Source organism: Phoca vitulina, unplaced genomic scaffold (assembly GCF_004348235.1).
Source record: "Phoca vitulina isolate PV1807 unplaced genomic scaffold, GSC_HSeal_1.0 scaffold25, whole genome shotgun sequence".
In the NCBI taxonomy this organism is placed as follows: Eukaryota; Metazoa; Chordata; class Mammalia; order Carnivora; family Phocidae; genus Phoca; species Phoca vitulina.
In genome coordinates, this window is record NW_022589728.1 from 37,953,099 (window position 1) to 37,978,602 (window position 25,504).

Genomic DNA, 25,504 nt, shown 5'->3' on the forward strand with positions numbered 1-25,504 from the left:
TGATTGCATCTGATCTCATAAACTAGAAGACGCTGAGCCTGGATGTCACAGACTTGATTAATTTTCAAGTAGGGCAAATACAAACAGGGAAGACTGATGCTCTGATTTTCCTAATTAACTCAGATGATTCATAGTGGTTTAATAGCCGGGATCTCTACTCTTCCATTACGCAGATGGGCAGGAGCTTGCTTTTTGAGAAATGATCTGACAATTAAGATGCACAGGCAGGGCCCTAAGAAACCTGATTTTCAAAGGGCTCTGCTTCTAATGCTGGGGTTTTTACTTAAATGAATCCTCACCCTGTGTCAGCTCCATACAAAAGAAATAGGTAGATCGAAATGTTCACACTCTAGCTTGGCAAAGGCACAAACGGAAATATTAATGCTACTTAACAATTTCCACGTAAAGATTAATTTAACTGACAATTATCAGTGACATGAATGAACGTTATTGGAATCTGGGGAACATATCATTAGCCTTCGTTACCCATACCTTTTCTAATAGACATAAAGGATTAAACTGTTTCTGAAAAAAAGTGGCAGAATCTCGATATCAGGCACTATGTTTTTTTACTGCTTTAGTAGACCAGTGTATGTTCTTTCTGCCAGTCTCTCAAATTCTAGATTTTGCTTACAGGAACTGTTTTAAGCCAACATATCAGTCTTTGGGGAGTTCAGCATGCAAAGATCCCTTTTTGTACCTGCAGAACCAACACATTTGTTGAGAATAGAAAGGGCCAGGCTTTGACATTTTCCAGCTTGTTATCTATTTAATTTTCCATCTGCTTCTTTTGCCACTGCCTTCCAAAGGAACATCTGCTGCACATCTGAGAGAAGGAAGGGAAGACTGGATCCATGCCACCTGGGTCTGCAGTCCTAAACCTTGGGATTCAGATTAAGGGAAGGGAAGAAGACTGACACATGGTCCAGAAAATGAAATGAGGACAAACAGTCTGTTAAGAACAAACCTTTGTTTCCATTTATCGCAGAGCCCACACGAGCAGGCAAGCTGGACAACAGTGTCTGCCATCAGCCAGAGCTAGAGGCAGGGGAGGGAGCTGGTGCCTGGGTGGGGGGAGCAGGGAGGCAAGAGCAGTTTCCAGCGCTCAGACGCGCCCTCTGGTGCCTGAATTTGCACTCACCCACACCTGCTGCTCACATACCCTTTAAGCATTTATGGGGCAGCCGGACTTTGTTCTGGGCATTCTGGAGGCAGAGATGATTGTAAGATATATTTCCTACCTTGAAAGATCTGGCCTAGGCTGAGGGAGATGGGCAAGTAGACAGCAGATTACAATATACAATAATAAATCCTACACACTGGCTGGGAGCACAGAGAAGGGAAAAGAAGGGTGTGCCTAATCCCATGAAGCAAAATGGTGGCTCAAGGAAAGGAGAGGCTCTACAGAGATGGTGCCGTGAGCGGAGTCTGGAAGGATAAACAGGAACATTAGAAAACAAGCTCTTTTTTTTCTCCTTATGATCAAGAGTTAGCACATAACAGCCAATCTTCGTATTGACTCAAAAAACTGAATACCCCCAAACCTTAAACCCACCCACCACCACTCTCAGTATCCAGGCATCAGCAATTCTGTCCAATGTACTAGCTGGTTGTGCCATCTCTTAATATTATCTGAAGAATCACTAATAAGGATAGCGAAGTCTTATCAGACTGGGAGGTAAATCTCAGTATAAGAACCACTTCTTAATTTGCTGCCATGGAGTAGCCAATTATCGGGTTTTAACTGTCCTTAAATATTGAACTTTGTCATCACCAAAATCTTGCTATGTAAGACCAGAGTAGCCACCCAATTACATTTTTAAACTTGGGAGTTTCTCTGCAATCAAGTATTGAGTGAGTATCTGGTGTAGGCACCGTGAGGCACACAGAAGTATAAGGCATGACCTTTGAGTCTAGAAAGCTAAAATCTAATTGCGATGATAAGCAATTCTATAGTTCTGACATGACAAATACTTAACATTTAACTGAGAAAAGAGTGAGGCTAATGTCATAATGCATTGCTCGGTGAATGTATGCTTTCTTCCCTTTCCAGGCCCTCTACAAATAGGTATAAAATTTTATCATTTGCTTTAGTCACAGTGTATACTGAGATGCAAATGTAATTGGCATAATCTCTGACTACACCAATATGTTGTCTTGGCATTTTAATAAATTTTGTTTCATTTTTAAATTTTTTTAAATAAATTTTATTTAAAAAAATATGCTTTCACAAAATGCAAATGACTGGGGAAAAAATCAAGCACACCTTTTTTTCTGTCATACATTTTCTTTTCAAAAGAAAGACTTCCTCAACTTAAAAACACATTGAGGAATAATTTTTGAAGTTTTTATTGCTATTCACTACTAAGCTATTTGATAAAATTAAATATTTGGTGTATTTTTACCTTGAATTAACTCACAGAAATCCTTAGGTTATTATAAGCATGTAATGTTTCAGTTTATGGTTAGTTTCTTAGGTGGAGCTTAAAGGCATTAAAATTTTTAAGTTTTAAATCACATCATTAGGTATGGTGGATAAGAGAATTCTCCATGTTCACCTACAAGAATGGACTTAAAGAGAAACTGATGATTGAAACATTTCATGATTTCAAAATAAGAACAAAAGGAGGATTTCTATGGCATTAGGTGATTGGGCCACCAGAAGAAAAATTCCAAAGTAATTTCTGTCAGGAGGCCACAATCCATTATGTCCTAATTTAGAGTTGATAGAAGCACAGAATATTTTTGAGTTGGAATGTATGCCTGGGTTATCGTCTGATTTGTAAATGAGAAAACTGAGACCCAGAAAGATTAAATAATTACGTCTTGGTTTTCTGGGTTTACAACCGTGACCTGAGACTCCCCAGCACATCGTAACTTCAGGCATTATCTTGTCACTGTTACTCCTTTTGGTTTTATATTTTCACCCATGAAAAAAATCATGTAGGGACAGAGCTAGATCAATCTTTCTTAACGGAACTTGTATTTGTCATTCCCACTCAATACTTTAGAAAATCGGGTTTAGCTCGCTAGTCTCAGGACCTGAATGAGTGGTCTGGCACCTATTCCGTGCCAGCCTGTTTTTTTTTTTTTCTTTCTTGGTTCTCCCTGAGACTGTAGAAGACAAGAACAGCAGGTAGCACCATGCACAGCCCCCTGTCTCCTGAGACTAAACTCGACGAGTATAGCTATTGTATATGCCGTGATCTCTGGGTAGACTTGGGGCTGTTTGAAAGCATGGTGCTTTTGTGGCTGAGTTAGATGCACACGAGCCTCAGGTAAGTTCCTGAGGGAGGGACATAAGCAGATTTAGTAAACTGTTTAAATATTCCATGCCTAACATTTTCTGAATTGGGGGATAACTACACATAATTTCCTTTGGCTTCAGTATAATACAGATCAGGCATAATAAATACATCAAGAAGGAACTAAGCCAATTGCTGGAACGTGACTGCATTTAGTTCATAATAGAAAAAATAAATGATGGCATGGTCATTACTTAAATGAAGCACAGAACAAACTCTGAGTTAATCACCTTCCAAGCTTTTTCTCCAGATAATGTTCTTTTCCTTTTCTACAGATGTCTATTCTCTAATTCTAGTGGGTTTTGTCCTTTTTCCTCACATTGAGGCAGATTCAATGGGAGATGAGCTAGATACTCCCGTTATCTCTGCAGCTCTTATATTCAACTTCTGGTGGGCGAGTAGAGCACTGCCCCAGCCTCCAGGGGCAACATATCTTCTCTCTTCCTGGTTTCTCCTTGAAAATTAATCAGATTGATGGGTACGTGGGGGAAAACCATTCCTGGATATTCTTCCTTATCATACTTCTAATTGCCTTTGCTCTATCATCCTTAGGACTACCAAGAGGCCTCCAATTTGGAACAATTTGTAACTCGATTTTTATTGAAGGAGACCTTGAATCAGCTTCAGTCTCTCCAGAATTCTCTGGAATGTGCCATGGAAACTACTGAGGAGCAAACCCGTCAAGAAAGGCAAGTTAAATATGTTCATGTGATATCTCTGTAGTGACTATGAAAGACCAGTTGAGGGACATCATGCTTAAGCTAGTGAAAACTAAAAAAGAATTAATAAATTTAAATAGAATTACAGGAACCTCCTTTGGGTGCTTGCCTTATATTTGCCACTAAAAGAAGCCATTCTACTTTTACTGTCCATCATTTATTCAAATTTAAATTGCAAATTTAGTAGACACTGTGATAATGTAAAGTTACATTTTACATAGTCCTGACTCTTCAGGAGGCTAAAGTCTATTATGTAAATAAGACATGAAGACTAAAACCATAGTGTAAGATGCAAAGTGATATATATCATACAGAAGGGTAAATAAGGTGCCAAGGATTTAGGAAGAGTAAAAGATTTCATGGAATTTCCTGACGATATTTGGGCTCATCTGCAAATGAGTATTATGTGAAAATGTGGAACTGATAGAGAGTTAGAGGCTAAGTGAACCTGGATGTACCTGGGGACTTGGGAATCAAATCAGCCTATTTATTTAAGGAAATAAAGAAAAGTGAATGGTAGGAAAAAATTTCAAAATTCAAGACCACCAGTTAATATCACTGAGAAGATAAGTAATGCTACTATAATAGTTACAAAAATAAAGGTGCCAATGCTAAAGAGGAACCTGAATTAGAACCGTGTAAAGCAGACATCGAAATTATTCTAACCAACAGTTGGTACTTTCTTGAGTTGCCATTGTTTATACCTTGCAAGCTAGAGAAGGGCTTGGCAAAACTCTGGCTTATGCAACATACTTTGCATGTGTTACTTGAAACCTATACATATGACCATCTAACTTTTGCATTTTAAATTAGGGAGAACCACACAGTAACTTTTTTGAACAGGCTGATAATAGACTGCTCAGTATGACCAATTTCTGTAAACAAACTAATGGATACGTAATTATTAGGCCATCTCAGAGAAACAGTAGAATTTTCAACCATGTGTTTACAATGTCAAAATGAGTGAGCACCACCAAATTCAAACAGAAAAGCCTCTAATCTCAAATCTAATGAGCTCGTGCAGCTGATGAACATGTGTCTGCACTGGGCCATGGATCTTGCAGCATTTTCACATTATAAACTTCTTATTTTCACTGCCTTGAGTGATTATCAAATGGCAGGTGAAACAAATAGCTTTAGAAAAGCAAAAACCCCGTTTTTCAAGTTTGAGCAGAGGATAACGAAATATCTTGAAATACGGTGAAACTGATTTCATGTTCCAAATGGGAAAACGAGGTTGATTTCTCTGTTTTGTTTAGATTTTCTTGATGTGAAGTGGATTCTCCCTTTTTAGAATCAATTATTTGTCACCTGAGAGGAAGCCTGCAAAAGCGCTGTGCTTCCCTTCTTCGCCTGCACTTTGGGTTTTTTCTAGAGTCATCTCCTGCAAACTTGAGCTCTGCATTCACCACCATATAGTGAATATATGATGAATAGCCGTTCTTTGTGTCAGGCCACAGGCTAGCCTTGGCTTCCTGTGAAAACTACCAACAGCTGCACAGCGGCTGTTTTTAATGAGAAGGAATGTGATAATGCAGAACTTAAGGAAAGTAGAAGACACTAAAGGACTAATTAATATTTTATTTATAGGCTTCTAGCTCAAATAGAGCTTGGAAGAATGAGAACTATTACAGGTCTGATGTAAATTTGGGTGGTGCTATTGTATGGTATTTGACTAAGGTACCCAGGGATGCCCAGATCCCACCCCAAATCCATGATACTCCTCTGGGGAGGTTTTCATTAAAAAATAAATAAATAAAAAGCAAATAAAAAAAACTAGTTTGTACTATGGGTTTGTGCCCATAATCCAACTTGAAGTGTCTGGTGACCCTGACTGAAGAGTGGGAATTAGGCTCATGCTTAAAAGTATCGTGTCTCCTCTCCCTAGCTCCGTCTAGCAATCAGCTGGCCACCAGAAACCAAAGTAAGGAGACCCCCGGGGCCCTCACCAGTGGAGAAAAAAAACAGGACAAGAAAGATGGCTGTCCTTTTTCCATGATATTAGACAAGAGACCAGTAAATAATCCTCAGAGGAGATAAGACTTGAGTGGGATCTTTAGGGTAGATTTAATGGCAGAGTATATTCTCCCTGAAGGGATAGGTCTCTCAGCCACCCCATAGTACCCATCTTCTTCCTTCTGGCTGGCTCTTCCTCATTTGTTTGGTCACTGCTTGGACAGCACTTGCTCTGGAAAACCTTCACCTACGACTCCACCACTGTTTACTTTCTCAGTACCCTCTACTTAGACTTACCTACGAACTCAATCCTTTACTTATCTCTCCCATTAGACTTTGAGTTTCTAAATGGAAGGGGCTTTGCCTTGTTTCCCTGTACCTGGCACAACTACATGTTAAATATACGAAACTGAATGAATGAAAGGGAATCCCAGGTAAAAGGAACAATATAGAACAGCAGTGGATGAGGACCTGGGACAGTGAGAACAACCCATCTGGCATCTAAGGTTAAGAAAGGTCTTAAAATGTTCAATATCGCTCGGCATCAGGGAAATCCAAATCAAAACCTCAATGAGATACCACCTCACACCAGTCAGAATGGCTAAAATTAACAAGTCAGGAAATGACAGATGTTGGCGGGGATGCGGAGAAAGGGGAACCCTCCTACACTGTTGGAGGGAATGCAAGCTGGTGCAACCACTCTGGAAAACAGTATGGAGGTTCCTCAAAAAGTTGAAAATAGAGCTACCATATGATCCAGCAATTGCACTACTGGGTATTTACCCCAAAGATACAAAAGTAGGGACCCGAAAGGCTACGTGCACCCCGATGTTTATAGCAGCAATGTCCACAATAGCCAAACTGTGGAAAGAGCCAAGATGTCCATCAACAGATGAATGGATAAAGAAGAAGTGGTATATATATACAATGGAATATTATGCAGCCATCAAAAGGAATAAGATCTTGCCATTTGCAACGACGTGGATGGAACTGGAGGGTATTATGCTGAGCGAAATAAGTCAAACAGAGAAAGACATGTATCATATGACCTCACTGATATGAGGAATTCTTAATCTCAGGAAACAAACTGAGGGTTGCTGGAGTGGGGGGTGGGGTGGGAGGGATGGGGTGACTGGGTGATGGACACTGGGGAGGGTATGTGTTCTGGTAAGCGCTGTGAATTGTGCAAGACTGTTGAATCTCAGATCTGTACCTCTGAAACAAATAATGCAATATATGTTAAGAAAGAAAAAAAGAAGAAGAATGTAGCAGAAGGGGAAGAATGAAGGGGGGGAAATCGGAGGGGGAGAAGAACCATGAGAGACAATGGACTCTGAAAAACAAACTGAGGGTTCTAGAGGGGAGGGGGTTGGGAGGATGGGTTAGCCTGGTGATGGGTATTGAGGAGGGCACGTTCTGCATGGAGCACTGGGTGTTATGCACAAACAATGAATCATGGAACACTATATCTAAAACTAATGATGTAATGTATGGGGATTAACATAACAATAAAAAAAATTTAAAAAAAAATAAAATATATGCATTCAAATGAAAAAAAAAAAGAAAGGTCTTAAAAGCTAGACAAATGCATTTAGATTTCATATGATCAGGGATTGTCTTGGTGGTTGTAAATAAAAGAGAAATATAATGGAAAGTTTTAAGGGAAATTAGTCTCATAACAGTATATAGTAAAGATTTGAGAAGAGTTAGAACAAGGTCAGAGAGGAGAGGTCAAATCAATGTACCCCAGAACTCATCTGTTTTTTTTATAACATAAAGGAAGATTCCACGATGCCCTGCATAGTCAACAGTTGCAACCTGCAGATAGCATTAAAAATCCCAGGGTTATAATAATTTGCTTCCCCTTAAGCATCAGTATTACTTTGGGGCTTAATATTTGTGAAACCTGGGGATACAAAACTTCATTGGAATATAGCAAATTTTGAGAAGTCATCTGTTCTAGTATCAACCCCAGGGAGGAATCACATAGTATCACTCATCCTGCAGTAATGAGTTAGACATGCAGTGTTGGGCAGAATGTCTCTGTCTATTCATGTGAAAATGGCAATTTCAGAGAGAAGGGGTGCATACAGCTGGAATGCCACAGAGGTGAGATTTTCAGATGGTGTTCTACAACACTCTTTGTATCTGTCCTGGCATACTGGCTAAATTAATTCCATGTCTTCTGAAAGTACCTAATAGCCAATGACAAGAATAATCATCACATTACACTGAAGCTTCCCTCGAGAGGCCCCTGTCCTCTTACATAAGCCTTTCTTCTTCGCAAACCAGATTTCTGGGAACACAGTTTAATTATATGTGAATTTCTTTTTACAATGGAATCTGAAAATTTACTCTGTTTTCCAAAGTTGTTCTTTATCCAGACTAATTCCTTCTAGGTTTAGAAGTTATTCTTCTCCTTTTGATGGTTGTCTATTACAGAAGTAAGGGAAGGCTTTAATTTTGCTTGCAGGTGATTATAAACCTTCAGACAGTCTACATTCCCTTAGCTTGAAATAGAGGAGAACTGCTCTAGTCACCTATTCTTATGACCACTGAAGCTGCGAGATAAAGTTGATCTTTTTTAAATGCCAAAGGAAAATTCATAGGGTGGTCTAGTTAAAGATTGGAGAGTAAACATATGATTTCTTTTCTTTTCTTCCTTCTTTCAAAGAAGGCATTAACAGAGTGTGAACAACAAGGAGTCATAAAGGTGCAAAGATAAGGATAGACGAACCAAAGGGGTAGAAACTTGGAATATGGAAAGAAAATGAATGTAGTGGTGACTAATGTTGAAGCTCTGAGAAAGACAAAACATAGGCAATGTGTGGAGCCAAATGCAATGTAATTTGTATCACAGAACCTCAGAGAGGTTCATGAATTGGCTTCACTGTGTGCAGTGGGGGTGACGTTGGGACTAACATATTGCTGAAAGCTCCATCTAATACTGTGTAAGTGCCCCTCTCCAGTCCTTGAGGAGCCTGGAGATGTGCTTTCTGGAGAAGGTGAACAGATATATAGCTAGCACAGCAGGGGTCAGGACATGATACTAAAACACAGGCATTAAGTGAAAGTCTCCATACTGAACAGTGAGATTTGAAAGCCACTCAGCATACTGTACTCCCAAAGCACTAACAGCTGGGCTTATACACTCTGGTTGGGAGATGCTTCTCTCAATTTTCTGTGGGATCTCATCAGTCCAAGAGAAAGACTTAAAAGTACCAAGAGATGGTGTCTCTTAATGAATAGGCCTGGCCAGGCCACCCTACGGTGGGGGCTGCAAGTTGGCAATCCTCACCTCCCCCCCCCCACCCAACACACACACACACTCCAATCATCCATGTTTCCTTCCTCTGAAATAGGCAGGGACAACCAAGAGAACAAATCAAACACAAGAAAAGAAACTTAGAAGAAACAGATATAATCCAGAGAGCAGAAGAAGACTTCCAAAAAAAAAAAAAAAGAAAACAAAACAAAAGAAATCAATACCCTCAGAAAGCAGAGAAAATATTGCATTTATGAATTAAGGACAGGATGCTATTTTAAAAAATAATATTCATGGGGTGCCTGGGTGGCTCAGTCATTAAGCATCTGCCTTCAGCTCGGCTCATGATCCCAGGGTCCTGGGATCAAGCTCTGCATCAGGTTCCCTGCTCAGCCGGGAGCCTGCTTCTCCCTCTCCCACCCTCCCTGCTTGTGTTCCCTCTCCAGCTGTCTCTCTCCCTCTCTCTGTCAAATAAGTAAATAAAATCTTTAAGACAAATAAATAAATAAAAAATAATATTCAAAGCACACAGAGAGCTCTTGGAAATTATGATTGCAGAAATAAACTGTGAGCAAGATTTGGTGATAAAAGTGTGATGGCATTTCCACAAAGAGATGAAAAATAGGAAAGAAAAAAATAAATAAAACTGTAGGATAGTCCAAAAGGCCCAATATTTGAAAAGTTGTAATTCCAGAAAGAGGAAAAAGGAGAGAAATTGTCTAAGAAATAATTCTCAGAACAAGGACATGAGTTTCCATGTTGATAGAACAGACCGAGAGCCCATTACAATGAATTCTAAAATCTGACACCAAGGCATGCCGTTATGAGATTTCAGAATACCAAAGACAAAGAGAAGTGTCTAAAATCTTCCAGACAGAAAAACCAGGTCAAATACAAAGGATGAAGAAAACACTAGATTTTTTCAATAATGACACTGGAAGCTAGAAATGCAATCAAGCAGCTTTTTCAAAATTTGAGGGGAAAATGATTTGCAACCTAAATCTTTGTAATCTGACTTCAGGGGAAGATGGCAGAATAGGAGGATCCTAGGCTCACATTGTCCTATTGATATACCTAAATAACACCCACATCAGTGTAAATAACCCAGAAAATGACCAGAAGACTGGCAGAACAGACTCTCACAGCTAAATATAGAGAAGAGGCCACATTGAAAATGGTAGGAAGGGTGGAGATGCAGTCAGGAGCCAAACATACCCGCAAGACTGTCTCGGGGAGGGAGGGACGCTGCAAGCATGGAGAAGGGAAAAGAGCATACCACACCCCAGGCACCCCAGACACAAGGGACCCACATAGGGAAGATGAACCTCTATAACATTTGGATTTGAAAACCAGAGGGGCTTAATTTTGTAAGTTTTTACAGTCAGTGGGGCTTAAGACCTAGAACTTTTTTTTTAAAGATCTTATTTATTTGAAAGAGAGTGAGAGAGAAAGCACGAGAGGATGGAGGGTCAGAGGGAGAAGACTCCCCGCTGGGTCTACCTCAAGAAGCCAGAAAAATCTCAAATAAACTAACCTTACACCTAAAGGAGCTAGAAAAGGAAGAATAAATAAAACCCAAAACCAGTAGAAGGAAGGAAATAATAAAGATTAGAGCAGAAATAAATGAAATAGAAACTAAAAACAAAAACAAAAAAGATCAATGAAACCAGGAGCTGGTTCTTTGAAAAGATTAACAAAAATGATAAACTTTTAGCCAGACTCATAAATAAAGGACTCAAAATCAGAAATGAAAGAGGAGAAATACCAACCAACACCATAGAAACACAATGGATTATTAGAGCATATTATAAATAATTATATGGCAACAAATTGGACAATCTAGAAGAAATGGATAAATTCCTAGAAACATATAACCTCCCAAAACTGAATTGGAAAGAAATAGAAAATTTGATAGACCAATTACCAGCAATGAAATTGAACAGTAATCAAAAACTCCCCACAAACAAAAGTCCAAGACCAGATGGCTTCGCAGGTATATTTTACCAAACATTTAAAGAAGTATTAACACCTATTCTTCTCAAACTATTCCAAAAAATAGAAGAGAAAGGAAAACTTCCAAATTCATTCTGTGATGCCAGCATTACCCTGATACCAAAACCAGATAAAGACGGTACAATAAAAGAGAACTACAAGCCAGTATCTCTGAAGAACATAGATGCAAAATTCCCCAACAAAATATTAACTGAATCCCCCAATATATTAAAAAAATCATTCACCACAATCAAGTGGGATTAAAAGCCTCTGCACAGCAAAGGGAATAATCAGTGAAACAAAAGGACAACTTACTGAATGGGAGGAGATATTTGCAAGTAATATATTCGATAAAGGGTTAATATCCAAAATATATAAAGAATATATAAAACGTATACAACTCAACACTAAAAGAATACCCAATTATTTCATCAATTAAAAATGGGCAGAAGACAAGAACAAATATTCCTCCCCAGAAGGCATATAGGTGGCCAACAGACACATGAAAAGATGGTCAACTCACTAACCATCAGTGAAATGAAAATCAGAACTAGAGTGAGCTATCACCTCATTCCTGCATAATGGCTAAAATCAAAAACGCAAGAAACAAGCATTGGTGAGAATGTGGAGAAAAAGGAACCCTCGTGCACTGTTGGTGGAAATGCAAACTGGTACAGTCACTGTGTCACTGTGGAAAACAGTATGGAGGTTCCTCGAAAAATTAAAAATAGAATTACCATATGATGCAGTAATTCCACTCCTGGGTATTTACCCAAGTAATATGAAAACACTAATTTGAGAAGATATATGCACCCCTGTGATTATTGCAGCATTATTTACAATAGCCAAAATATAGAAGAAACCCAAGTATCCATCAATAGATGAGCGGATAAAGAAAATGTGGTGTGTGTGTACATACACATACACACACATACATATATACAGTGGAATATTACTCAGGCATAAAGAAATCTTGCCATTTGCAACAACATGGATGGATCCGGAGAGTATAATGCTAAGTGAAATGTCAGTAAGATAAAGACAAATACTGTATGATTTCACTCATGTAGAATTTAAAAAATAAAACAAAAAAGACAAGCAAATTACAGACTTTTTTTAAGGTTTTATTTATTAGAGAGAGACATAGCAAGAAAGAGCACAAGCGGGGAGAAGAGGGAGAAGGAGGCTCCCTGCTGAGGACTGTGGGATTCCATCCCAGGACCCTGAGATCATGACCTGAGCCGAAGGCAGTCACTTTACCAACTGAGCCACCCAGGTGCTCCCAAATTACAGACTCTTAAGTGTAGTGAAAAAAACTGATGGTTACCAGGGGGGAAGTGAGTGGGAGGATGGGTGAAATAGGTGAAGGAGATTAAGAGTACGCTTATGATGATGAGCACTGAGTACTGCATAGAATTGTTGAATCACTATATTATACACCTGAAAATAATATACCACTGTACATTAATTATTTTGGAAATTAAAAAAATAAAGTTCTTTATCCCATAAAACCACCAATAAAATAGAATAAAATAAAATTATATTTTTAATATACAGTATCTCAAAAATTTGAACACTACATCAAAACGATGTACCATATGCTGGCTAATTGAACATAATAATAAAAAAATAGAGAACCAGCATAAAAGAAATAAAAAGCAATTAAGTTCGTTCATTTATTGAAAAAAAAAAATTTACCTCTCAAGGTGCACCCTTTCCTATGAAGCAATTGGAGGTTCTTTTCCACCAAAACAAAGAGAAAATGAAAGCCAATTTAAAAGGGGGGTTGGGGGGACCAGCATTAGAAAGAGGCTAAAGAAATTTTCCCTTACTGATGGTAAAGGAAGATTTTTGGATGAGTGAATTAGTATTAGATTTGGCTGCATGTAACAGGAAAAAAAAAAAGTGACTTAAACACATAAGGGCTTATTATCAAGAAAGAGCTTGGTGGTGGCAGCCTAAGCAGGTATGACAGCTCTACAGATTTATCATAGACCTCCTGTCTCCTCAAGTTTGCCTCATGGTCCAGGATGGTTGCTGGAGTTCCAGCTATCACATGTGTATTCCAACCAGGAGAGAAGAATAGGGAAAGACCAAAGTCTTGCTTCCCAAGTTGAATCCATTCTTTCAAGCAGTTTTCCTGTAAGTTCCTTATAATATTTCCTTGTATATACCATTGACCTGAACTTTTCATATTGGGAAGTTAATAGATACATTTTAAAACTGAAGAATAAAGTGATAGCAATTTAAGCATATTATATACAGATATGAGGATAAATACCCAAATTAACACTTGTTGAAAGCATTCCCTCTGTGAAAGGGGAATGGGCATGATATGGAGGTGGGGGAGTAGGAGCTCCTGTTTGTTAAAATAAGCTTGTCATCAAAAACTAATGATGTACTGTATGGTGACTAACATAACTAACATAACATAATAAAAAAATTATAATTAAAATAAATAAATAAAATAAGCTTTGTAGAATTATTTGACTTTTAAAATTATATGGATACATAGCCTTGATTTAAAAAATTTAAAACTGACTGAACACCATAGGTATTCTCAAACTAAATACATCAGCACACACAAAAACATTTTTCCCATTGATGGTTTGGTCAAGAAAGGAAAGATGTTTTTCTTAAGTCACAAATTAAGATATAATTTCTACTCAAACTCTGAAAGCATAAAGACAGCTCACAGTTTCTCCTTTAGGTTCACATTTATAAAACCAGATCATGTGGGTCTTTAGAGCATGTTGGCAAGCAGTAATTATCCTAACTTTTCATTTCACTACACCAGAAAACCTTTGTGATTGATGGTTAAAGATCTGTTTCTCGAGGCAAGAAACACGCTGTGGTTAAATGTTATCTCTCTTGTTCAAGGCAAGGGCCGACCAAGCCAGAAGTCCTGTTGATTCAGTGGCCTGGAAAGCGATCAAGTCGCCGAGTCCAGAGACACAACAGCTTCTCCCCTAAAAGCCCTCAGTTTAGTGCCTGTGGTCCAGGTAATGAAGCTTTGTCATTTTTCTTCTTCCAGACTGACCCAGTTTGTATTTTCACGTTGACATACTTTTTAAGCAAGTAAAACAGCAATAGTAATGGAATGCTTTTCTTATACCGGATAAGTTTGTCTGAAACCACAGTGGCAGAGAGCCTGTGGTATTAAGAACAGGGTGATGATCCTCCCTGTTGTTTCCATCAGAATCCCACAGCTGCACCCAGCAGTGCACAGAGGGATGATGGGTAGGGAAGAAAGTGGCTCAGTCACCTAATACACAAGGGACTGGAGACCTATGGAAGTCCCCATCAGTTTCAAGGAAGGAGGCACACTTTAGTTTGTACCCTAATTTGCTCCAGATCCCCAAAAGCCTGCCTAAACATATGCAAAGGATTTTCAGGAAAATCCTTTGAGGAAAAGGATCTTTATTTCCTTTCATGATGGGATTAAAGTCATAGCTGGCATTTTTGAAGTGTGTAGTGTAATATAACATTTATTGGACTAAAACCTTAGTAAAATTTTAGGTTATTTTAATTGTGTCATTTGTAATAATTACTTTAAAATTCATTTGAAATATACAAATTCATGTTGCAAAATATCACAGTAATTTCTGTAAAGCATGGGTATGTATATATATGTATGCATATGTATATTTGTATGAGTGTGTGTGTGTGTATATATAAATATCACTTGATCATATTTTAACACAGATTAACCTTTAAATATCTAATATTTCAGAAAATCAAAGTACTAACTATAGTCTATATTTACACAGACTGTACTTGAAAGGTTTCAAAGTGCTTTCTTGAACACTGTCTTATTTTATTCTAACACCTTATAAGATAGATGTTAGTATCTTTATTTCCCCAGAAGTGAAGCAATTTGACCAAGGGCATATGGGTTATTAGTCCATTTTTATGGCGAAACAACCGCAAAAGCTCAGTGATTACCACTGCAAATATTTGTCTATTTTCGTTCATGGGTCTGTGGTTGATGGTGATTTGGGTGATCTCAGCTGCATGTGTGCTCCCCAGCCTGTAGACTGGGTTCAGCTCTGCTTCTCGTGTGGCCTCTTGGGATCAGTGACTACTTGGAGCAAGCAGTTTCTTCTCTTGGTGGGTGTCAGAAGCACAACCAGCCAGGCCACCTCACACAGCTCACTTGAAACCACTGTGTGCATCTTACCTGCTAACTCTCCATTGGCCAAATGAGTCCCCTGCCGAACCCAGTAACAGTGGGGAGGGACACGTGCTCCACCCGTTGTGGTAGGAGGTACTGCAAAGTGGAGGGGCGAAGACTTGTAGTGTACATAGACTTCTATACCAGGAAGAAAGGGGAAAATGGTGAGCAATTGCACAGTCTGCCCTGTGTTGTTAGGAAGTGACAATACTAGGCTCCTGAGTCAATATACAGATTGTTCTTTACACTTTAACCCTTTAGAAAACAGAGCAAAACCCAAAATTTCCTTCTAAGGAAGTTTGATGTGACAGCCACCTTAAATTCTTTTAGGAACAAGCCAGAATGGAAGTGTGTTAACTGATTTATAAATTAAAAAGTAAACCTAAATTTTGTTTATATAGTTACAATGTTTTCTATTATAAAGCACCCTTATTCTGATTTTTTTTTAGAGCCACTTCTGTGTGACTGTTCTCCTGCTTAGTTTTGCATCATAATTTATGCGATGGGCCTTGAGTTTTACCCCAGAATGCAGAGAGAAAAGTGAATTCTAATGTAAAGTACGACCTCTTTATAATTTGGTCTTATGTTCCTAACATTCAAAGCTAAAACAAGGCTTTACAGTTTGAATTCAATGACATCCTCCCATGGAGAAATATTCAATAATAATGTTTCAGCAAAGGCCTATGCAAATCCTTTTGAGCAAGCTGCTGTAAGGATGCACAAGGATGCCAGGATGTTTGTACAGGGGCTCAGACCACAGCTCTTCCCTTTGCACCTTTGAATAATCTCCAGGTCATGAGTTCAAGCCCCATGTTGGGTGTAGAGCTTACTTGAAAAAGCAATAATAAAATAAAAGATACTTAAGAAATTTTTTGAATTAAAAAAATAATTACAGCAACAATAATAGCAACAGGACTTACGTAATGGTTGACCGGGTGCTAGATATAGATGTGTGTTTGTGTGTATGTTCACACAGACGTACATATGTATACCTGTCACATGTATGCATGCGTATATGTGTGTGTGTGTGTATACATATATATTCTGATTTAATCCTCACAATGACTATGTGGCCAGTGATGATGATATTGCTGAGGCCAGAGGAGTCAAGTCATCTGAGCGAGATCAACAGGTTCCAGATGCTGTGCTCATAATCACTATGCCATGACCATAGTGTGCATGTTTATTCAGGTTAGCCCCTAGGAAAGGAGACACCGGCTTCCTTGGTGTGGTCAGGCCTGTTACTTCCCTGGCGCCTGCCACTGTCACCAAAGTAAGTTTAAAATTATTGATGGATGCTTTCCTTTTTACAAAAGAAAAATCAGCCATCTCGTGGGGTGGTGAAAGTGGCTCAGCGGGATCTGTTCTTTGACTATCAAAGGCCAGTACGGGCAACGACAGAAAAAGCCCAGACTTGCGAAAATGAACCCACTGGACCGCGCGGATCTATGGAAACCGATAACTCAGAAAGCACTCATGTGAATATATTTCTTTAAAAGGTGACTAGCCAGTGACACTGTGTGCTTCCTTCAGGGTAAAAGGAAAGTTCTGAGATGCCAAAGCATTCCTGCTTTGTTTAATACATTGGCCTCATGATTTTCCCCTCAAGGCTTATTAGAAGAAGATAACCAGTGGATGACCCAGATCAATAGACTCCAGAAATTAATTGATCGACTGGAAAAGAAGGTAGGTGCTTCCTTTTCTTTCTTCTCCCTCTCACTTTTCAGTACATTCTGAGCTGTTTTTCCTCATGGCAGTAATATATCCAGATAGAGTAACAGCCAGGAGCCCCGTGATTCTACAAAGGGGCTCCTTGGTAGTTATCTGGGCGTTTCTGTTAAAGCAAATGTAGAAGCTCATGTTAGTTCTTAGTCCCCCCACCTCCACCCCTAGTTCTATTTAAAATAGGTTGCAGGGGCGCCTGGATGGCTCAGTTCGTTGGGCGACTGCCTTCGGCTCAGGTCATGATCCTGGAGTCCCAGGATTGAGTCCCACATTGGGCTCCCTGCTCCGCGGGGAGTCTGCTTCTCCCTCTGACCTTCCCCCCTCTCATGCTCTCTCTGTCTCTCTCATTCTTTCTCTCAAATAAATAAAGTCTTTTAAAAATAAATAAATAAAATAGGTTGTAGAGGAGTGCCTGGGTGGCTCAGTCGGTTAAGCGTCTACCTTCGGCTCAGGTCATGATCTCAGGGTCCTGGGATCGAGCCCCACGTGGGCTCCCTGCTCGGGGGGGAGCCTGCTTCTCCCTCTGCCTCTGCCCCTCCACCCACGCTCGTGTTCTCTCTCTCTCAAATATTTTTTAAAAAATTAAAAATAGGATGTAGAGTTACAAGTTACATAAATGTACTGCATTGCCAGTCTCTTTGGTTATCAGTGCGGTAGTAACAGTGTGCTTGAAAGATGCAGATGGCAGCTCTTAGGGATGACCTGGCCCATGTCTTGGGAATGTTTCAGGGTGATCCAGCTTGTGTGATATACTAAAAGATGAAATTACATTCTCAACTTCCATAAATTAGCATGTTAACTGATGATTTTTGGCATTGGAACTACCCAGTGAGCAAGCAAGTAGGGATGTGATGAGTTTTTCAGATCTATATTTTATGTTTCTAGTTATTTTATTGACTAATTGAATTAGTACACGCAGTCCTAATATTGTAGTGGTGTTCCCCTGAAACAGCTTTGATGGAAGAGGCACGTTTTGTCAGTCAGTAAGAATATGTGTTTTCTATGCACGCCAGGCGCCAGGGAAGAAATGTTTATGTTTGAGACAGTTACTGACTTTGAAGAACCCACAGTCTGCTTGTAAAATTAAGCATTATTATCAAAGTTAATAGATTTTTTTAAAGTATGTGGTAGCACAAAACTAGCTTCATAGTTAATGCTCAGTCAATTCTTGCTGACTGAGACATGCCAAAGGAATAGAACAGATGCTAATTACACTCTACAGGAGCTTCCTGAGGGAATGATCACTGCGAGCTAGGGTCCTTGGCAAGGACTTATTGTGGCAGGAGGGGCTTGAGTTGGGCCTTTAAATGATGACAATTAAGAATTTTGTTGGCAAGCAATAGAAATCACCTCTGTAATAAAAAAATTTTTTCTGGAAGGATATGGGAGTGCTCACAGAATCAACAGACGGTATAGAAACTAGGATTCAGGAAAAGTCAGGAGACAAAATAACTCTAGAGATCTAAGTGAGAAATACTCAGTGGTCTTTCAGGCTACCTCTACTGGAACAAATGAGTTCCAACCATCCCTAGTCTGTTGACATTATGCTCAAGATTCCACTTTCCAGGGGGTAGAATCAGGTTGCTCTTGTTAGGGTCCCAGGCTGATTACTTACATAAGGGAAGGAAGAACATCTTGATTAACGGTCCCAGAGCACTGTATTGAAAGGAGAAGAGAGAATTCACTGAAAGGTAAATGTATTGTCATTAAAATTGGAATAAATGCTGGTCTACTAACCAGTGAACAAACAAATATTTGCTATGGAGAAGTAAAATTTTAGTAAAAGGAGAGCAGCTAGAGAGGACATTGGGTAAGGATGATAGCATGAGTAAACCTTAAGTAGGCCAGCCTGATTAGATTCTTTCCTTTAGGGAAGTGGTAAGAAATAAGATTGTGTGGATGGATAGGGGCCATATTATGGATGGTGTTAAATAACAGAGTAAGGGATTTGGACTTGTCTTCGAGACAACAGGAGGCATTTATTATTTTTCAACAGGTAAGTGACATAACCAGAAAGATCTTTTAGTTAGAAAATTGGACAGCAAGAATACAAAATGAATGCAAACAAGAAAATTCAGAGCCACCAAAGCCAGCTCAAGCAATGACATTAAAGAGCAGGTTGCAGATCTGAGCCCACTGGGATCAGGTATGGCAAGAGATGGGCCTGTAATATATGACTGAAAAGAAAATGGCAGATTTGAAAGACTTCAATGAAATTAACAGGACCATTGAATGGGTATGATGGGTAAAGGACAGGGGAATCTCAAATAGGACTCTGAGGATTTGAGCCTGAGTGCCTTAGTCAACTGTATCATTAGTAGAAAGGAAGAGACTAGTGAGAGATAATGGGTGAGGTGAGGTGAACTGATTGATTAGATATGTTAATTTCAAGATCCAGTAGGACATAGGCAGAAATGTTCAATTAGATGTTACTAAGCAAGAAGTCAGGCCAACAGTTTAAGATCTTACGAGCCATCCCCTCAAAGATGAAAGCTCCATGTCCTGAGTTGAGGAGGATCTCTGAGGAGATTCTATACAAGGAACCAAGTCCAGGGGAAGAAACCTTGGAGAGTTCCAGTCGCTCTGCTGCCATGTCATCATTTGTACATTTACACTGACCACTAACTGGGCAAATAACCTAAACTTAGAGCTTGTTGCAATTCAACTTTCTTCCTTCCTAATTTTATTAATTGATATGTGAGCTGAGATTAAACATAATCATAGGAAAAATGGTGGCTATGAAAATTAGCTTCTCGGGCGCCTGGGTGGCTCAGTCGTTAAGCGTCTGCCTTCAGCTCAGGTCATGATCGCAGGGTCCTGTGATCGAGCCCCGCATCGGGCTCCCCGCTCAGCGGGAAGCCTGCTTCTCCCTCTCCCACTCCCCCTGCTTTTGTTCCTTCTCTCGCTGTGTCTCTCCTGTCAAATAAATAAAATCTTTAAAAAAAAAAAAAAAGAAAGAAACTCCTGAGGCTGATTTAAAAAAAAAAAAATTAGCTTCTCAATCATGGAAGACGTGGAAATGCATGGCCTCTATTTGGAAAACAAACCTCGTTAAAACATACAGAGTCAATTATTACATAATTTTAGATTCATTTAAAGAACATAAATACCTCCTTTTAAAATAGTTTCAAAGTTCTTGGCAACCTGTCCTTATTTGGTGTCTTAAGTTTTATAGCTATTTTTAAAGGAATAGCTTTAACTTAGGTCATGCCTTTTTTTCCAACTTTAAATCAAAGTATTATCACATCTCTTTCTTTCCTAGACTTTTTCTCCCTCCCTTCCTATGAAAGGGTTTCATTTTGAGGACAGTGTCTGAGAGGTTTGCTGAAAGTATGATGTGATGGTCTTGGGCGTTGGGTCCCAGCTGTGTGGGGCTCAGCATGATCTGTCTTAATGAATGGAGAGGCAGTGCAAGTCCCGTGTCCTTCTACAACTTATTCTGTACCTAATTCTGTGAATTAGGCTTTTAGAGGAAAAACTACCCAATCGCCAAACAGTAGCTAAGTGCATGTCATTTCACAGCTGACTCTCTTGTCTCTTGCAGTTATTGGCACCGGGTTTGCTCTCCCCATTAGAAGGAAGTGTTCCTGCAGTAGAGCACCTGTTCTCTTTTCTCAGCACTTAGTATGATAAATACTTCCTGCCCCATAAACCAGGCCCGGTACCATTCATGTGGAGGGAGAAATCATCCTTGAAATTTCTACAAGTTCCTTCAGGCATTCTTTCTTCACATTTCAGCCTCTATGAGGATTTATGGGGATATATTGAGATTATATTTTATGTTGTGCTTGAGCTCTGCAGAAAATTTTTGCAAACATTCTCATTTGAAGGGGTAGAATGAAGGATGTTGCATTCATACCACTTGTTTTAAGTTGTTCTTATCTTCGATCAAAGAAGGTGGAAGTGAGAAGTGTACCTGAGTTGGTGTTAGGGAAAGAGTGGTCAAGGAGAACCCTGTTGTTAGAGTTTCTATCTGTAGAGTATTCTTTAAGATTCAGCTCACGTCCGTATGCATTCCATCACCTTGCCTTCACGGAAAAGCTATGATTTCAATGGGGCATTCATTCAGCCATTCATTTATTCAACTAACGTTTATTGAGCGTCTGCTTTATGCCAGGTATTATTCTGGCAGTGAAAGTACAGCTGTGATCAAAACAGGTAAGGTTCTTGGTCCAATAGAGACCGAGGAAAATCAGTAAACAAATCAATAAAATAAGGTAATTTCAGAGAGCGAAAAGCACTGCGAACACAAAGTAAGGCAGTATGGTAATGAGGAGGGGTTGGATACTTAGAAAGGGTGATCCAGGAAGGTCACTCTACGGAGGTGATATTGGAGTTGAGGTGTGAGAGAGGAGAGGGCATCAGCTAGATGAATCCCTAGGAATGGAGAGTTCAAGGCAGAGGAAACAGTAAAAGCGAATCCTAGAAAAGATAAATAAGGTTTTACCACAAGAGAACAGCAAAGCTAGAGCTATATAGCTCTGTTTTTAACAAGCTTATGTTATTTCAGACGGTCTGGATTTCTACAACTTTCAGTTTATTTCTTATGTACTTGAAGAAATTATTGTGCATAATACTCACTATCACAAATGCTAGGATATATATTCTTAGAATGAAGTCCTCAGAGATTACATGCTTGGTTTCACTGGAGATATTAGCATCATCCATTGATGACTGCAGAAAATTCTAGGGTCTTTTTAGTAGTCCTTGATTTTTAGAAAATGTCAATAGTGTTTTCATTTGCTTTTGAATTCATCTTTTTTTGGAGTGATCATCATGTTTTAGTAATATCAAATTATCACTAGAGTATAAAAGTATTATGGCAATTACACTAATGTCCGTCACGATTTCCCAAGGAGAGTGGCAATCAGCACTAACAGCAAAAGAAGTCAGCCTCATCTTTCTTTTTCTATCCTATGCTTTCCCTATTTTAATGAATCCACTCCATTTTGTTCTCTTTTATTGTCATCAGTAAACTTAAAGTAATAACAAATTAAACACATCTGAAATGGCTTTTTACCATTGATCAATGGGTAAAAGAGGCTTTACTGGAACGGTTTCATTTTTAAAATCAGAATTATTCCATTTCCTTTCAGATAATGAGGTTCTTTTGGTACAACATTAGCCATAAAAGACTTAACATTCAAGTATATTGTGTTTCCTTTATCTCATTTCTGGTCCCTTCCTTCCCCATTTCTTTCTCCACCTGAAGGATCTCAAACTTGAACCACGGGAAGAAGAAGTTATTGAAGGGAATACTAAATCTGTAAGTACTTTTTTCTAGGTCAAAATGTCAGAAATATGTACTTTGAAAACATCATTTAATTTCTTCAACATTAGTTACTATCTCAGTGAAAATTTGAAAAAGTAGTACATAGGCATATTTTATTTTGCATGGCTAAGTAGTATTGAAATTGTGATTTGTGGAAACCTAAATTTACAGGGTTTTTATGTAAGTACTTAGCATGTGATATGTGCAAAATGAGAATTTTATGCATATGTAAACCAATGAGTTATTGAATAATTGAATGAATGTGACTGGCAGAGAAGGGCAACATTCAAATTATATCAAGAACAACATTTTGTCAACCCTACAAGCCTGAGTGCTACACCTGAGCTGAAACTTGATGCTATTCAGTATTGTATCTCCAGCTTTTATCCTAGGGCCAGGCTCATTGTAAGTGCTCAGAAGTCATTTTTTTTTTCCAGAAAAAAAAAAATTGATGTTTAGAGAAAAAGGAACATTTACGTTCCTAGGGAAAAGAGGTCCATCCAGAGTGGGGGAAACTTACAGAGACTGAGAGAGAATGGACAAAGTGATGCTAATAGGCGCTAAAGACACAATAAAAAGAAATTTATGAATAAGTTAACTAATTGAAAACACATATCATGATTTGTTATTTTACTTTGAGGCAAATATTTGTAACACATTCTGTTGGGGGAAAGTGGATCTTTGCATTCACATTTAGTGGAAATTTGGATTTTAAAATCTTGGCAACCCACAGAAAATCACTTTTTTCTTAATACCTTAAATGTATATTGTATAGATCGTCTAGGATCCATCACATTTACCTGAGACAAAGATAGGAAAACCTTTCATCTCTGTGCCAGGCACTTACTCCACAGGCACTGCCCATGTGATAGAAGGCGAGGCTCACCTTTCGGCTCCTACCCATCTGTCCAGACTCAAAGCACAGAGAGTCTTCAAAGGGGAAGCCATAGAGGGTTCTGAGAAAAGCTTAATAATGGTGTTATGATTAGAATCCTATGGATGTGGCCACTTTGCCCAAAGGTAACCTATATTTCACTACATGTTCAGTGCTTCTGTTCCTCCAAAGACGGGATGCAGTCTGTATTAATTCGTCAGGCACCCAGAATTCTAAACGGGTAGGTTTTGGTGGGAAGCAAAATCTTTTTTGAGAAGGAGAGAAGGCTGTCGTCGAGTGCACATACTAGGAATACTATTCCTAGCAGTCCCTTAGGCACGGGATGGTGACCTTGCGATCTTGCATCTCTAGCATCAATTAGATTTGCATGTAGGGAAAACTACACTCCAGTCAAGAAAACTGAACATAACATTTCTAATGTTGAGAGAGACCATTGTCTATTCTTACATAATTTCCTAACGTGAGACTACTCTCTCTCACTAACTAAGTGGAAGAAAAAAATCATCTAAGGACTATTGATGGAGGGTGACAGACTGTTCCATTCTCTGGTCCCTGACAGGAGAGAGGCCAACGTCAATTTTAGAATATTTATCAACCCACATAGCATTAGTAATTCAATAGTGCATAGAAGTACTTAACAAAATAGGATTGGGCAAGGTGCTTCAGTCGTCAATATTATTGAAAAGCAGGGAAGGATATTCCTTAACTATTTTCAACCACATGTAAAGGTAAAATAATTATGGTCTTTGGGAATACACATATAGTATAGTAATGATTTGAATAAGTTTGTTTTTCTCAAAGATACCAATAAGCTATTTGTCATTAAAAGTTGTACTTTATCGTTAGTGGCAATAACGCCTCACCATCGATTCTTATAAAACCTTCCCGATGCAGAGTGACTAAAACAGATCTCCACTGTTCACAGCCAGCACCCAGCATCGCACGCTCCTCTGGGTTCAGTGATTTCTCTTGGTGTCCAAAACCAGTTTTAGTCTTCTTTGACTAGAGAGGTGATTTTCCTTTTCCATTAGTGAATACATGAGAACCTTGAAAAATAAATTCCATACTAGAAAGCAAAGAATATATGGTTATGATAGATTTTATTTTTTAAAAGCTAGTCTTTACTGAGCCTTTACTATGTGCTAAGTATTGTGCCAAACACACACATCTGTAATTCACTCCATCCTCATCATAGCCATATGAAGTGGTGCCATCATTAATCCCACTTTGCAGATGGAAAATTAAGGTGTGGAAGGATTTCAATACCCTAGCCAGACACCAGCAGTTCTACGCTAGACCTGCACCCACTGTGTAATAGTCCCACTCCAGTGTTTGGTGCATCTCTGGGCACTAAAGTGGAGTTGTTCTTTGCCAGTGAGGTTGTGAGCTGACAGATGACTCATTTTCATGAGATTTCCTACCCTTAAAGCAGAACAGTAGTATCTGGTAGGCTTATTTAAGCACACAGCCAAAGTCCCAAACCCTACTAGCTGCCATATCTAGTTTTCTGGAACATGAATCATTACATAATGATGAGTCTAGGATATGATTTCTTCTTTTTTTTTTTTTTTTTTAGGTCCTTTTTTTTTTCCTCAGTGAGCAGAGTATGAGAAGTAACGTCTATTGAGTATCTATCCTGGGCAAAATTTTTACATACACTATTCCATTTAATCTTCCCCCAAACTCTGTGATATAAGTACCACTGTTCCAATTTCATTTGGTGACTTAGGATGAAAAGATGAAGTAACTGGTTCAAGGCCTCATAGCTAGTAAAAGTGAAGCTAAGTTTTTTTTTTAAACGTGTACTCTTTGCTCTTAAAGGGGAAAGGAAAGAGGACAAGATGATGGAGGTAGATGAAAGAAAATGATGCAGGGCTCTGGAGTTAGCGGGACCACCTCAAATCCTTTCCCGGAATGAATAGTGCATAAATAACATTTATTAAAGAGCTTTTAAGAATGGTCACTGGCTAAAAGCAAAAGCAGCTTTTGCTTGTTTGTGCCATGAATAACCCGATCACCAGCTATGTGTGAGGCCCTGGGGGAGGGCCTGGAGATAAAGTGGTGAATATTACAGGCGCTACAAGACGGACCAGGAGGACATGCAGTGATTCAACGATGATCTACAGTACACTGTGATGAGGATTATTATAGAAAAGTATAGATTTGCACATCAAGGGAACACAACCTAATTTAGGAGGCCA

General features: G+C 39.0%; 1 protein-coding gene across 1 annotated transcript in view; it reads left to right on the forward strand.

Annotated features, from left to right (window-relative positions):
• The window catches only part of NECAB1 (N-terminal EF-hand calcium binding protein 1), a 197,189-nt gene that overhangs the window by 139,762 nt on the left and 31,923 nt on the right, over nucleotides 1–25,504 (forward strand). The window contains exons 6-9 of the mRNA XM_032421994.1: nucleotides 3,858–3,994; nucleotides 14,118–14,239; nucleotides 17,021–17,097; nucleotides 22,349–22,402. Of these exons, the coding sequence (XP_032277885.1) occupies nucleotides 3,858–3,994; nucleotides 14,118–14,239; nucleotides 17,021–17,097; nucleotides 22,349–22,402 (390 nt within the window). The remainder of the gene's footprint in view (nucleotides 1–3,857; nucleotides 3,995–14,117; nucleotides 14,240–17,020; nucleotides 17,098–22,348; nucleotides 22,403–25,504) is intronic.